Source organism: Mesoplodon mirus (assembly GCF_964341445.2).
Source record: "Mesoplodon mirus genome assembly, chromosome: 2".
Classification (NCBI taxonomy): domain Eukaryota; kingdom Metazoa; phylum Chordata; class Mammalia; order Artiodactyla; family Ziphiidae; genus Mesoplodon; species Mesoplodon mirus.
The window spans coordinates 3,676,526-3,691,847 of record NC_138977.1 but is presented as its reverse complement, the minus strand read 5'-3'; the positions used below and the strand labels follow the sequence as shown (position 1 = coordinate 3,691,847).

Here is a 15,322-nt window from a genome sequence, read left to right as displayed (position 1 = left end):
GCGGTGCGTGGGCTTCTCATTGCGGTGGCTTCTCTTGTTGCAGAGCACAGGCTCTAGGCACTCGGGCTTCCGTAGTTGTGGCACGCCGGCTCTAGAGCGCAGGCTCAGTAGTTGTGGCACACAGGCTTCGTTGCTCTGCGGCATGTGGGATCTTCCTGGACCAGGGCTTGAGCCCTTGTCCCCCGCATTGGCAGGTGGATTCTTAACCACTGCGCCACCAGGGAAGCCCTCAAGGTTGTTATCTACAGCAGCGGAGACACTGTCATGGCTGGCACTAGGAAGCAGGGTGACAGTGCTTACAAAGGAAGGCGTCCTGAAGTCAGACACACCTGGGCTCGGGCACTTCCTGTGCACCTTGGCCAAATAACCCAACCTCTGGAAGCCTCAACTCCTCACCTGTACAGTAGGCACAGTAATACCCATCTCTCAGGAATGTCATAAAGTTTAAATGAGACAATAAATTAATTTAAAAAATGCTTATTGAACTGATGAGCACATACTCGATGTTCAAACCGGCAGATATTACAACCTTGGAAACATTCAGAGTATCTATACAGTTTGGTACACGTTCAACTCAGCAGACTGCTTTGAGGATCTCAACAGTGGCAAACATCCTGAGAAGGAAGTGACTTCTGGAACCCAAGCTGAGCTAGTCCACGCTCATTAGCAAAACTATCAGGAACTCACTGAAGCACAGCCCGGAGCAATTTAAGTTTCATTCCAAAAGCACGCTGGGGGTCCACTGGCGCTCTCCAGGGCAGCCTTCGGTTGGTTCCCAGGCTGCATTCTCCAATGGCGACACAGTGGCCTATGGTGGTGGGACAGAAATGGGAAAGGGGCCTGTGCTGATAAAGTGCTGAGAGCACTGAAAGCCGGACACCTGCAGACTCCAGGCAGACCTTCACTACCCAGAGCACTTCAGGACAACCTCAGCCACTCCGCTGCTGTGCTGGGGGCAAAGCTGTCTGATTTGTATTTAAAAGCAACAAAAAGTGTCACAACAAATAAGATTTAATGAACCCTCTCAGCTGTCACTGCCTGATGAGTTCTCGCTGTTATGGTTTATCTCTTGGCAAGGACCCGATGGGACTATTTCTCAGCTAACAGGTGGCCTGTTTATTATTCCATAGGTTTGGTAGGAATCACAGTTATTTTGAAGAAGAATGGAATAATAAAACTTTTTTAAAGCAACAGTGCGTAGGATAACCATCCAATCTGCCCATATTTCATTTCTGTTCTGTGGGTAAAAAGACAGCGTGAGCCATAAATCTACAATAGAGAATTCTCTTGCTGTAACACAGAGCGCTCCACTCAAACTCATGTGGCTGGCTGTTTTTCCAGACTTTAGCTTAAAGAAGAGAGCAAATTGGCAAGTTCCATCTCCAGATTCAACTTGTACCAGGGCTTTGATGATACAATTTGTTGCCCATTAGATGTCCTATGTGACAAATGTGGCATCACAAATTCTGAAGTCCCTTTGTAACATGTGAATAAACGTGTGACAAAATGGTTGGTAAATGGTATGATAAACCGACAGGGAGATGAATCATCCCCATCAATGGTACTTAGTGGCACCCTCTGTGACATGTTCAGTGGTTAATCTTTTGTGTCAACTTGGCTGGGCCAAGGGATGCTCTGATATTTGGTTAAATGTTATTTTGGGTGTGTCTGTAAGGGTGTTCCTGAATGAGATGAACATTCAAATTGATATACTGAGTAAAGCAGATTGCTTGCTCACCGTGGGTGAGCCTCATTCAATCCGCTGAAAACCAGAATAGAACAAAAGGCAGAGTCGGGGTGAAGCCAAGCAGGACCCTGCGGGGCTCCTGGACATGGAAGCCTTTCTGTGTCCCTCATTTCTTGATTAAAGGAAATAGGCTTCATTCAGCCTCCATGACCTTCCCTGAGTTCAAAGTGCAGATTCAAACAGTTGCTAATCAGGGAAGGGAGGGGATGCAGAGACAAGGGAGGCGCAGCCAAGAAACAACAGTGCAGCCTTGGGGCAGGGTCCTGGGTTCCCTCAAGGGACACACAGAACACTATCTTTGAGCTCTTTACAGAACTAAAACCCCCAACAAGTGGAAGACGTTAACCACCTGATGAAGCGTTCTTCATTCCAGAGAAGGTCACAGTTTGATAACCACAGAAGCTCATCAGGAGATCACCTGAGACCAGACTAAAGGAATGCAGGCCCTGCACACACCCTGATCCTTATCAGCAACCCAGCCCTTGAACCACTGCTGTAAAACTCCTCACCAAATCCCCCTGGGTTGGGACACACAGTTTTGAGGGCATGAGTCCACTGTGTTCCCCTCCGCCTGGCAAAGGAGTAAACCTATTCTTTTCTACTTCACCCCAAACTCTGTCTCTGAGATTCGATTTGGCACCAGCGCACAGAGGCCCGAGTTTTCGGCATCGGGGGAATCTGCCGTCTCTGCCTGACTGCCTTGGATCGGGGACACTGGTCTTGTCTTGGACTCTGGCTCAGACTGGAACTTCGTCCTCCGCTCTCCGGATTCTCAGGCCTTCAGTCCTGGGCTGGAACTCTACTGCTGACTCTCCTGCTGCTTGATGACTACAGATCTCAGGGACGCCTCAGCCTCCACAGTCACACGAGCCAACTCCTTATAATCAATCTCTTTACATGCCCCACGCGCGTGCACACACACACATTCTGTTTGTTCTGTTTCTCTGGAAAGCCCTGACTAGTACACACTGTACTGAGAGATGGATTAACCACTGCAGATGCAGAACCTGCAGCCTTTTCCCACGCTGTCAGGGAGCGCTCTGCGAGCGGCAGACGTTTTTAAAAGCCCCTGGGAACAGAAAATAGGGGAAAACCACGGGAGAGACGAGCATTCGGGGATGTAAGGGCGGGCAAAGCAGTGCTAGGAAAGGCTCATGAAGAAACTGAGTTTGACCGAAACTTGTGATCTTTGTATCCAATTTGCAGACACTTAAAATGTATAGTTTCCTTGATCCCAAGTTTTCACATTGTTTCTTCTGTTTAATGCCCTATTATATTTCTATTGAATTTCAGACTTGTCTCAAAGTTAAAGTTTTGTGAAATCATAACCTTGGTTTGTAGTTGATACAATCTGGCTTCAGCTTACCTGGATGGAAATTCTATAGAAGGCGGAAAGAGACCCAGAGGAAAAGCATCCAGTAGCAATGAAGCACTGCCCACACAGAACTCACAAACGAAGAGCTACTGTGCATAAACACAGGGTCTTCTGAGGACGATGAAGCTGTTCAAACACATTATTTTATTAATTCTCACAACGTCCTGATGCAAGAGGCCAGGAGGACACCTCCAGTCCCTGGACTCCTAATCTCACACTCCAGCTCAGCACCTCTGCAGGGCCGCTGTTTGTGTTTATTTTTGGTCGGGGGCTCAGAAAAAAATCCAAGGAAAATTCTAAGGAAAAAACCCCCAAACCCTGAGGTAGAAAAGGCTGAGAAAAGGATGCAAACCACCCCACTGCAGCTGCTGCAGAGAGTAAGACTCCAGTGAGGAGAGAGCCCGGGAGCGGAAAGGGAGATGGGGAAGAGGCGGGCACTGCCTCTGTGGCCGCTACCTGCCATGTTCGCCTGGCTGGTGCCCAGGGCCTGAAGAATCAGCTGCAGCTCCCTGACGGCTGCAGCCGCCTCTTCTCCACAGGACATGTCAGGCTCCAGGACCACTTCCAGAAGGCCGACCCCTACCAAGGAAAGGCAGAGTCAGTCTGACTGGAGCTCTCCAGTCTGACCCGCAGGTACATCAGGCTGAAACTTGGGAAAACCCCGCAGCACCGACAGGCCCTGAATCGTTTCACTTTCCCCTCACGTTTGGATTTTTAACTTTGGGTCTTTTCTTTTAATGTCTGCTTCAGATGTCAAGCTGCTGGGTGTGTGACTAGGCGGCCACGCTGTCTCGTTTTAGGCGTGGGTTAGCTGCAAGCGCACAGAAACCACAGTCCCAGCCCGGCTCTCTGATCGGCGCCGCCAACACCAACGCTGATATTCCCAGCGCCACCGGTCAGGCTCCGGCGTCTGCCTCCGGCGTCTGCCTCCTCAGTCGGTTTGGGCAAACTCTGGAGGGGAGGGGACGTGGCGGGAAGGAAGATGGGAACTCTCCAAGCCTACCCGCTCTGTTCAAATCAACGAGCGTCTGGGACCGCAGGCTGTCATGGAGGCTTTTGCCGCTGTCCTGTTCCAGCTGGATCTGCCTGACCCCCGCTGTCCTGGTGACCATCTGACTCCGCCTGTTCCCCACACAGACGCTGTACGCCAAGCTCCCGTTCACGGCGATCGGCAGCCTCTGCTGGGTAATCTGGTAGCCGGCCTGCATGCAAATGTGGGCCAGAGTCACTCGTCTGTAGGTCAAAGCTGGGAACTGGTTGATCATGCCTCTTAATGTCATAAAACTACAGGCTTACTTAAAACCACAACAGAACGGAAAAGGGGAAAAGGAAAAGGAGACACAAATCAGTTCATGTGCTGCAGCCGTAATTTAGCCTGGCCTCTTCTGGCTTCTCTGGACGCCCCTTTCCCCGTCCCTGCACCCACACCCCCAATAATGAAGCAGTCAACGACGTGGATCCTATCTTCCCTAGGGAGTACCATTTTGGGGAATAACAATAATCTCTCTGTCTGAAGCCTCTAAGAAAGGAACGTATTGTTTCCACTAAGCTCATTAGCTCAGCCCTGCATCTGATTACTGGGCTCCTGACAGACCCTCTTATTGGAAGTGCTGGCTAAGCATCCTGCCATCTACTCTCAGCACAGCTAACGCCAGTTGCTAGTGCGGTGAAGCTGGATTCATTCCTGCTTTCTGAGCTCACCAGTCATGTCAGCTGCCCTCCCTGACCCGACTTGCCTTGTTCCTCGGGCCAGAAAATGCTGTGACACTCACGCCCGGCTAATGCAAAGCACGGAGCACTAAAATACTGATGGATGTTGCCAGAGCTCCCTGGCCACCTTCTAAGTGGGGAGGAAGAATTACTTTCAAATGCACACGTGCATCAACACACACTAAAGAGAAGGCAGGTCAGGGCGGAGAACTGGGGAAGAACAGAGACTGACACTGACACAGTTAGTGTCCCCTGACACTGTTCTCGGCACTTCACACCATTTAATCCTCAAGACAACCCTAGGAAGGGGCTACAGGGAATGGAGGGGGGAAGGGCTTTGCCCAAAGCCACAGAGCTAGTAAGTGTCAATGTCAGGATCTGAACTCAGATGGTCTGACTCAGAGTCTGTGCCCCTAGTTACCTGGCCAGCATTGTTCAAGCTTTAGCTGCACTGGAATCATCCGGTAGAGTGGTCAAAACAAAGATCTTTTGGCTGCATCTGAAGTGTTTCTGACTGCACGTCTGGGGTGGCGCCTGGGAATTTATATGTCTGACACATTCCTAGGAGATGCTGATGCCAGTGGCCTAGAGAACACACTTTGAGAACCACTGCATTAGGTCAATTTGCTCTCTGTGCTGAGACAGGAAGTCTCAATCTGTGAAAATTAAACTCTGGGTAGGGCTGCCAAATAAAATACAGATGCTTGGTGACACTGGAATAATTTGAATATGTTGTTTATTTAGATAAAAACGAATCTTTTTTTAGTATAAGTGTGTCTGTCTCATGTAATATTTGGCAACACGACCTCCAGATGATCTGAGCTACCTGGGCCAGAAAACCCAGAAAGCCAGAGTTAATAAAACATCTCATTTTAGTCACATATTGCTAAGTCTCCCACCTGAACCAAACTCAGTATCACTCTTAAAAGATGAAAAAAATGCAGTTTAATTCTCTCCACCCTACCAAGCAGTAGAATTTACTACAAGGCTGGCAGCCAGAGGGAAAAAGCAACAGCAATTGGAGAATTCAGGTTCCAGCTCTATTTTTTATTTAATTCTACTCCTGCCCTCACCTGCTGAAAACAGCTCACCCCCCCCCGCCCCCGCCTTCAGTTCAGAGAGAATAACGTGAAGCAATATTATCACTACTGATTTTGTAAACCTCAAGAAGGGCCACACTTACTATCAGAGGCTCAGAGCAAATCAAACATTATTTGGGGCAACACACTTGACATTACAGTTTTGGTTCAGTTCAGTATTATGAAAAATTGGCTCTAGTTCACACTGGCTTTCCTCTTAAAGAAAAAACCTTTCTAATTTTAAGGAAAAAGCGGGTTAATATTGGGTTTACTGCTCGACCAATTACTGCCGTTCATCCAGGCTTCTGGCTCACGCTTCTGCTTGCTCTCGCCCCCTTACTCAGTACTTGGGCACGACATGAACGTCTGCAGAGGAGCCGGTCCTCTTACTGGGACCTCCAGCTTAACAGAGGGACGCTCTCACTCTGTCTCCGGAGCCACAGGATGCGCTGACTGCTGCATGAGCCATGGAAGTAGCTTCTGTCCTAAAGGCAATGAGCACCAAACCCCACAGCTGGGCTGAGCCTGAGCGCGCGGGCCGCTTCCCCTCCGCAGTCAGTCAGGAGCGAGCCGCCAGAGCACGAGGCTCCGCCAGAGCCGGCGATCAGGACCCTGGCGTCCAATCTAGTAAACGTCGGGGGCACTGGCTTCCTCAGGCCGGCCAGGGCCTCCCGTCGGGATGGACGGAGCTCTGGCTGAAGATGCGCTCAGCCCCCTCCCGCGGCTGAGCCCCCGCTCTGGGTGGGTGGACAGACGGATGGATGGACGGAGGGCAGAGCATACTCACGGGGAGGTCTGCGTAGAAGTAGTGCTTCCGGTCAAACAAGGACCTCCTGTTGATGTGGCAGTCCAGGGCCAGGCCGGTCATCACGGCCGCTTCCACACACCGCCTGTTGAGGACCTGGGGGCACAGAACACGCGGCTCCTCTCAGACCCGCCTTCTGAACAGACGCTCCTCTGCCTGCGGACATCCCCCCCGAATCTGGCCATCCGGCCCTTCGACGGGCATCAGCTCTGGTTCTGTGTGGGCAGCTCGGCTTACAAGCCGACTCAGTGTATCTGGAGTTGGGGAAAGTTTATATAAAAAAAAGACGCGTGTGGTGGTGGGTCCCACCGGGCACCTAGTAACTGCCACATCGGGGGTCCTTCCCCCCTACCCATACCTGACACGACATCAAAGTTAACAGGGAAGGTCCCAGAAAAGCTCAGCAGAGTGGTTACTACAGGAAATAAACTTAATGTCACCGCCTCTGCTGGAAGAACAAGGAGCCGCTCAGAACACACAGGAGGCACTGATTCCTGAGAGGAGGATTTGAGAAGCAGCTCTCCAAACAACCTCGGGGAGGCTGGGGGACACTGTGACACAGAAAGAACGAACTTCTGGAAACGACAGGACTGCAGCCGTCTCCTCAAGGGCTGGGAAATGCCGCACTCCTGCCTCCTACTCTCGGTCCAGGCCTGGCCGACTCCCTAGAAATGGAGGCTGAGCATGCCCCCCGCTCACCTCCCCAAGCTGCTGGTCCCTCCAGGGCTCCTGGGGCTCCTGAGCTCCTTCTGGATCCCACCCTGTCCCGCTTTCAGGAGCAAAAGACCAAGAAAGGGCTAGTCAACTTTCTGGCCCCAAGGGACGTAAACAGCTCTTAGCACTTTGTGGGGGTGGTTAGCTGGCTGGAATGAGGTAGACAACTAGAGATGAGGAGAAAGAGCATTCAGCTCTGGAGTCAGGTCCAGACCCCACTTCCGCTGTGTAGATGTACAGCTGTGGGGCTGGAAGCCTCAGTTTCCTCACCTCTGAGAGAGGGGTTCAATGTCTACCTTGCAGAGGGGACAAAGTCACAGCTGGCGAATCTACTGCACAGCAGGAATTCAATAAATGGTTCATTTTCCCCACACCGCTTTGGGGAAAGTTTTGAGGACATTATGCTTGCTGATGAAACATATTTCTATTTTTTATTAGACTATTTATGATGTTCTTTAGTGTATTTACTATGTTATTATCTACGTAGGGCTTTCCAGTTAAGTTTTTTTACATCTGCCGTTTTATTTCAGCCCCACAGCAACCTTATAAAGAGGGAATTTGTATTATTCCAATATGTCAGAAAAAGAAAAAACTAAGACCCAGAGAGACCAAGAGACTCACTGGAATCTCAGAGCAGAAAATGTTAAAGACAGCTCGAGAGTCCGCAAGTGCCCTCGCCCAGAGGGTGACAAACAGAATAGAATCCCCGTGGTGCGGGAACCAGGCACCCAGACACATGCAGGACTTGTTGATCAAACACGCAGGTTTTTTTTTGTTTTTTTTTTTTTTTTTTTGCGGTACGCGGGCCTCTCACCGTCGTGGCCTCTCCCGTTGCGGAGCACAGGCTCCGGACGCGCAGGCCCAGCGGCCATGGCTCACGGGCCCAGCCGCTCCACAGCACGTGGGATCCTCCCGGACCGGGGCACGAACCCGTGTCCCCTGCATCGGCAGGCGGACTCCCAACCACCGCGCCACCAGGGAAGCCCAAACACGCAGATTTTAAAAACAAATCTGTACAAGAAAATGTAAGAGGTGTCTCTACTCACTGCAACATACAACCACCAAGAGGAAAAGCCAACAGCAAACCTCCCTTCTAATAACATCATCGCGTGCCTGGTTCTGGAAACCGGGTTACAAAATGGAGCCATCTCACAGCTTCCATTTGGAGCTCTTCATTCTGGGCCAAATAATATTGTCAGCTCTGCAGTTATAATGGTTTTCACGATAAGACGTGTGTGCGGCGTGGACAGGATGCTCTAATTATTGATGTTTTCACTTGCTAATGTTTGGCATTTTACTGAACAGTTGTTACTGCAATACAAACAGAGCTGGTGGAAGATCCTGCCAAATCCAAGCCTGAAAATCTGACCCGGGTCAAGGCACACGAGAACCTGAGCTGGGGTCCCGGCCCCGAACCCCACTCCTCCGGGGCTGGGCCGCGGCATGGGTGTGCTTGGAAACTGCCCGACTGGCTGTCTGTCCAGTTCTTGCTTTATCACTCCCACTGTTTTCTAACCACTGCTTCCTCTCTCATCTCTGTCCAGTCTGCCCCTTTGGGGCCAACCTGCTTCCTTCTAGGCATGAAGAGAGCCCAGGTCTGTTTTGCTTGCTAATTTCTGAGTGTGCATGGCTAATAAACACCCCTCTCCTGGTGCTGTGTGGGAGTGAAGACTCGTGGGTGATCACAGACTCTCACTGTCCCTGCGTGCACATGAGTACACGAGCACTTGATAAACCATCCATTTCCAAAGAATAAGAATTCAGTAAAACACACAAACATTACAGCAATATTGAATATACTTTCATCGTTTCTGGATGATTTAGAAGGCTTGGAGCACTTCAGGGTCAGAATTATAAGCATCAATCATCACCACCCTACAGTTGCACAGAAGGGCTAGTAAATAGAGAGCGCCAGTTAAAAGAATGCCAAGAAGAAAGAATTTATTGCGATCCTAGTCAAGCTGCTTGTGACAGATGGAGGTCCAGGTCAGCATGTCCTGAGGAGAGGATGCAGCAGAATTGGAAACTTCACCTGGGGCTGTTGTCTTTATTCCAAAACATGTCTTCAGTGTCTACACAATACTAGGCTTTAGGAATGCAGAGGGACACGACTCCGCTGCTGGCCTCAAGGAATGTGCACTGAGGACATGAACCTGCCGGCACATCCTACATCCTTTGCAAGTTCATCTTCCACGTGAGGATGATCCTGCTAAAAATGCACATCTTATGGCATTCTGTTGCCTAAAATCATTCAGCGGCCCCCATGTCCACATGATAAAGGCCAAGCTTTTACACGGTCTAGCTCCAGCCTCCATTTTCAATTTTATCTCCTATCACATATCCCCGCACCCAACCTCACCCCACGGTCCAGTTCTCCTGTACAAACCACGCTGATTGCTGACTTGCCCTGTTCTTATTCACGGTCTACTGAGATGTCACCAAGTCTGTGCAACTTTCCTTACGCTTCTTCCTATGTACCTCTCTGACCTTCTACACGCTTCCATTTGTGCTTGTATCACAGTGGTTTAGACGTGTTTACATATATTTCCACTAAACTAAGTTCCATGAGAACGGGAATTGTCTGTTCAGCCTTGGACCCCAGGAGCCTCATACAGAACTGAAAGGCAGTGGTGCTCAGTGTGTGCTGTACTCAAATGAGGAGGGAGGTGACGGGTATCCAGGGAGGGTCTCAGAGAGGCAGTGATGCCTCACTCTCCTCCAAGGTGTTACCTGCCTCCTGCTGGACTTCAGACTTCTTTCTGGAAGTGCCCTGAAGTGATGACCAATCACGTATGATATGATCAAAGAGGTAACTCAAAAACTCCAAAGACTAACTTGTCCTGAAGAAGCCTGTTACAGAATTTTCTTTGCAATTAACATAAAGTGACTACAATGGAGCTCACGGCTAACCCCAGCAGGTTTCGTGTGGAAGGAAAGCAATGCTCCTTGGAATTCACAAAGCACATCTCTCTCAGCTGAGCCTTAGGACACCTCACTCTGGATTCGGGAACCGTCAACAGCAAGTGCTGACTGCACTCAGCTTGTGTCAGGAGGTGTGGTCTGCACACCACACGCACGTGCCATTTAATCCCCTCCGTGGTCCTAGGGAAGATACTCTCATAACCCTCACCTTACACATAATGAAGGGAAACACAAGAGATTAAGGAACTTGGCCCAAGGCGACACACACAGTAAGTGGCAGAGCCAGGACACCAGACCCCCAGGACCCAGGCCCTGGGCTACACTCATCGCCAGGACACCAGACCCCCAGGACCCAGGCCCTGGGCTACACTCATCGTAAGTCTTCAAAGAATGAAGTGCATTAGTGTTAGCTCTCAAGACCCTAACTTCAGGCCATAACTCTGCAGCAGCGGCTCAGACCAAACCCTTCCGTAGAGTGTAAGGCAGATATTGTTTCCAGTATTTTCTTCCTGCCAGTTTCTACCTGCACAGTCTTGTTTTCAGATGTCAAGCTCTTAGAGGGTGAGCCTCATGCTCTTTGAACTTTGTAGAACATTCTGTACACAGGCTCTGGCATGTGGGAGCTGGAGAGTGAGTGGGTCTACAGATTTTCTCAATCAGCAGGGGATGCTGTATCGCTCGACTTCTGAAACCTTTAGACATAAGTACCTGTGAAACGATTTATTGAATAAGTGAAGAGCTAATTCCTTAATCGGAAGTTAAGAAAGGTATGAGAGGCGGAGGCAGGAGATGAGACAGCCAATAAATGTCATGACCAGCAGAGAGACCGGGCAGATCACGGCCAGAAAAAGGATACAGGGTGGGGGGGGGGGTGTTGTGAATGGTTTTTAAAAAGAATCATCACTTGTTCGGCTTGTTTGAAAAATAAGCAGTCTTGAAACCGTAACTTGTGTGGAACCTAAAATACATCCAGCGCATAAGGCAGCATAAACAGCCCAGAAACATCATGAGACCTCCAAGGACATGTTGTGACCCCAATATGAGAAGCAGTCTTCGAGTTTTAAGACTTACTTAGCCTAACCAAAGGAACATTTCCTGATCTCTGAGCACAACAATAGTTTGATCATTTAACAACTCCCAACACATACAAGATAAATAAATAAATAATCAAGTAATTCACATTCTACTTTCTTAGTCTGTCTTGATTTTTTCCCCTCCTCCCAAATCCTCTGATCTAATTCAGGCCTCCATTCAAACAATCCCCCCCTCCAATCAAGACTTCTGCACCTACCACCTGGCCAGGTTTCTCTACCTCCACCCTCAGCCCTATAATCTCTCCTCCACACCCATTCAAGAGTGATCTTTCTAAAGGATAAATCTGTTCATGTAATTCCCCTGCTTAAAATCCTTCTTCCTTTCTCCCCACCACCGAAAGGATAAACTCAAGTGCTTGGTGGAGTCTTCAGTGCTTTCTGTGACTTGGCCCATCATCACCTTGCTGGCTTCCTCTCCCTCCACTACCCCTAACCCAACAGATGCTTATGCAGCTCGGCACGTGACATGCTTTCGTACAAACTGCTGCTTCTGCTGGGAACGCCCTTCCACCTCATCCACTTGAGCAAGATCTTAGCACCTGGCAAGACTCCCGGTTGACCCACCAGTTCCTCAGTGTAGGGTATCCCTCCTTCTCAGCTCCCGTGGGCTCTGGAAAAGCACTGGCTCCCCAGGCAGACTGAGCTCCCTGAGGGCAGTCAAGTCATTTTATCTTCTTTGAGCCATTACCAAATGCAAACCAGCTGATTAAACATTAACTGAGGTAATGAATAATTCAGCATTCCCTTTATCAACATCCCAAACTCCGTAAGCTATGAAATAAAAGCAAAACTGTTCTATAAAATATGTGTCAGGAAAAAGCAACCACTCTTAGCATGTAAAATAGAACAGATTTCATGCAGAGACCTTATTACACAGATGACAGACGAGCCGGGATGTCAAAAAGGCAACTTAGAAGCTTCTCAGCAGCAGGAAGACACTCATACCCCAGGGATGGAGGGGCTGGGTGGGGAGAAGCAGAGACAGTAGACATGACCTCTCCACTACCTGAGATGCTGACAGAGGAAGAGGGAAGCAGAAATTCCCTGCTGCTTCTTTCCTCCCAGCTCCAGTCTTTCATCAGAGCCTCCCGCCCAACCAGTCAGAAGCCAGCTGATGGGGGTGGGTTGATGGGACACTAGGAACGTCAGCCTGCGGGGGCACATGCCCCCCGCCCCCCCCCCCGCAGTGATACTCAAAAGAGCGGGTGAATGGTGAGGCGAGGAACTGAGGAACGCAGGCCACGACCACACAGCAAATCCCATCCATTTTTATATTCACTTCTATGACTCTTTCTTTTGTTAAATATCTAATTGATCAAATGACGCCACTCTCAAGTCTATCCAATCATCATACAAATGAAAATCTTGTGGACTCCTTTTTCACATACTGGGATCCAAGAATTATGAAATGTTACTAATTTATAAGGAGGATTTGTGATAATTCAATTTGGGTTGGACCGAACTCTAAGGTGACACTGACTATTAGGAAGCAATTTGCTAAGTAAGTTCACGGAATGAAGAAGACTCCATAACTTATTTAGTCAACAAAACATTCCCTAGGATTTCAGCACATTTATGTGAAACTCTACAAATTACAAAGAAATCAATTCACAGAAGTCAGTCTTGGGGACCTATGCCAGGAAATACTTTGTGATATACTTCAAAGGAGTAAAACTGCATAGTCTTCAAAAGAGTCTGCAGTTCACACCATTTCTCTCCCCTTCCTCCTTTACCCTCAACTGGTGACCCAACAGTGACATGATACCCAAAGTTAGTCCAATGGGTACCAGTACCTCCTTAAAAAATTGAGGCAACATGATAAGACTAGTGTAACTCACTGAAAATCCAGTTAGCAACTCCTCTGGAGCATTCAAACAAAGACTCTAAGGGGATGTTTTACAAAAATCCCAAGTGGCAATTACTCTATGAAATTAACGCTATACATGACAAACCTGATGATTAAGATATAGCATGGTAAATGCTTTAATTTATGGAGAGAAAGTAATTAAGATTTGTTAAGTAAAAATAAGGCACTAAAACGTGCTTTTATTTTACCGCTAACCATAAATTTGTCTCAAAGCACAAACTCCCTCTGATTCATATTCAAAGCGAAAGTTCCCACACAGATAAATTTTCATTATGGTAAAGAAAGTTGTTCCCCATCCCATCGGCTCCCCCCACCACATTCCTTCTCATCCCTGAGCTCTTTTATCAACACTCGATACAAATACAAACACTTTGAGCACTGACGACTAAGCTTGCTAAAACTGTTCAGTTAAGACAATTTTTTTAAAAAGTGGACTTCTACCATCAAAAGTTATCAGGTTTCTGCAGATACTAAATATTTATCTAGATATGCCCACATAAATATATATGTTCTTTACACCTAAACATGGGCGTTGCCTCCGTTGCCTCCGGAAAAGGAGAACGTGAATGCAACAATTTTTCTTTTGTTTAAATCCCTCTTTCACAAAAGGGAAAAAAACATCAAATATCCATCACAGGAAACAATTCTTGTTCAAAGAGGAGGGGTGTGGTCTGGCAGTTTCAGGGGTCCCTCAGCTCCACGATCCTCTCTGTTCTCAGCCCTCTTGTACCAATTCCGCTCCCCAGGACGGGTCAGGATCAAGGGCAAGGATATTTCCTTGGTCCAAAGTGCCAGAAGGCCCACTCTCCTCACTTGGGATTCCATTCTCCTCCTGCCCCCGCCTCCCTGGCAAGGTCAGGTGGCCTAGGGCTGGTACCCACACTCCCCCCACAAGGAAGGGCTGGAGAGGGCAGCCTGGACCATCTTGGCCTTTGACACTGGAGCAATCCCTCTTGCTTTTCCATGGACCACTGGGATACTAGGACCTGACATTCACCTCTGGGCTTGTAGGAGAGAGAAGGGAAAGATCCAGGCCTCCCTCTAGCCCAGGGAAAAAGAGCTCTCATGTGACACAGCCTGGTTTGTTCGGACTTCACTTTGGGGTCGGAGGCCAAGACAACTACTACAGTGTTCACTTGTGAAGCCTCAGACCTGGCCAGTGAGCCAGGTTAGAGAGGAAGGTTTGAGAATGGTTGGTGGCCAGTGAAAAGCAAGACTGGGAGTGCAGGTTGGCTGGTCTCCGTTCCTTGCTCCCAGAGCACTCGGGCAGTTACTAGCATGGCAGTTATCCTGATCTCGAGAAGACAAACTGGGTCGAGACTGAGTCGGAAAGACCTGAGGCTCAGTCTCCTCTCTACTCATCAGCTGTGTGACCCTGCACAAATCACGTAACCTCTCTCAGCCTCAGTTTTCTTATCTGCGAGGGGGAAAAAAATAACTATCTTGCAGGATTGTTTGGTGAATTCAATAAAATTACTCGACATATGGTAGACATTATACTGGTTTCAGAATGGAAGTGTTATTAAATGCAAAACGCCCAAATCAACTGAACCTTTCATATGCAAGCTTTTCTACGAGGCAAGGGAATCTAATAAGAAAGGGTCAAAACAGTTCCACAGACCCATTAGTCTGGATTTACAATCCAAAGTAAGGTACAACAGGTGCTGAAATTATGTGTTATGTCAACATCATACTTCCCGCTTAAATGATAACCAACGCCTTTTGTGATAATTAGTTTGTTATCTGCAGAGGAATAGAGACCATATTTCTTAACGTCTCAGGAACCTTATATGATTTCATTGTCTCTGTTTTATCGTGAAGGAAAATTTTCTTGGATAAACTGTATGCTTGCCTGTGGCTGGAAAAAGTTCCCCTTCTTAAGTGAGAGAAACTACCTTCTGACAAGCTGAACAGTTAACACCAGATAACTGAGTCCATTTTTACTGCCATCTCATTGTTGCCCACCACATATCTGTGACTTCCTGTCTTCTAAGATCCCAGCTACTTCT

The 15,322-nt window shown here is 48.5% G+C and overlaps 1 protein-coding gene across 6 annotated transcripts in view; it reads right to left on the bottom strand.

Annotated features, from left to right (window-relative positions):
- GATB (glutamyl-tRNA amidotransferase subunit B) overlaps positions 1–15,322 on the bottom strand; it is an 81,083-nt gene that overhangs the window by 42,951 nt on the left and 22,810 nt on the right. For 5 of the 6 annotated variants that reach the window (XR_014294785.1, XR_014294786.1, XR_014294787.1 and 2 more), the window contains exons 3-5: positions 6,699–6,812; positions 4,126–4,324; positions 3,579–3,701 (exon numbers count right to left, since the gene is read on the bottom strand). Coding sequence is in view for 3 of the 6 variants with exons in the window: in XM_082629334.1 (XP_082485460.1) it covers positions 3,579–3,701; positions 4,126–4,324; positions 6,699–6,812 (436 nt within the window). In the remaining 3 variants the exon portion in view is untranslated. Of the gene's footprint in view, positions 1–3,578; positions 3,702–4,125; positions 4,418–6,698; positions 6,813–15,322 lie in introns of those variants that run through there. The other variant, XM_082629336.1, reaches the window with a different exon arrangement.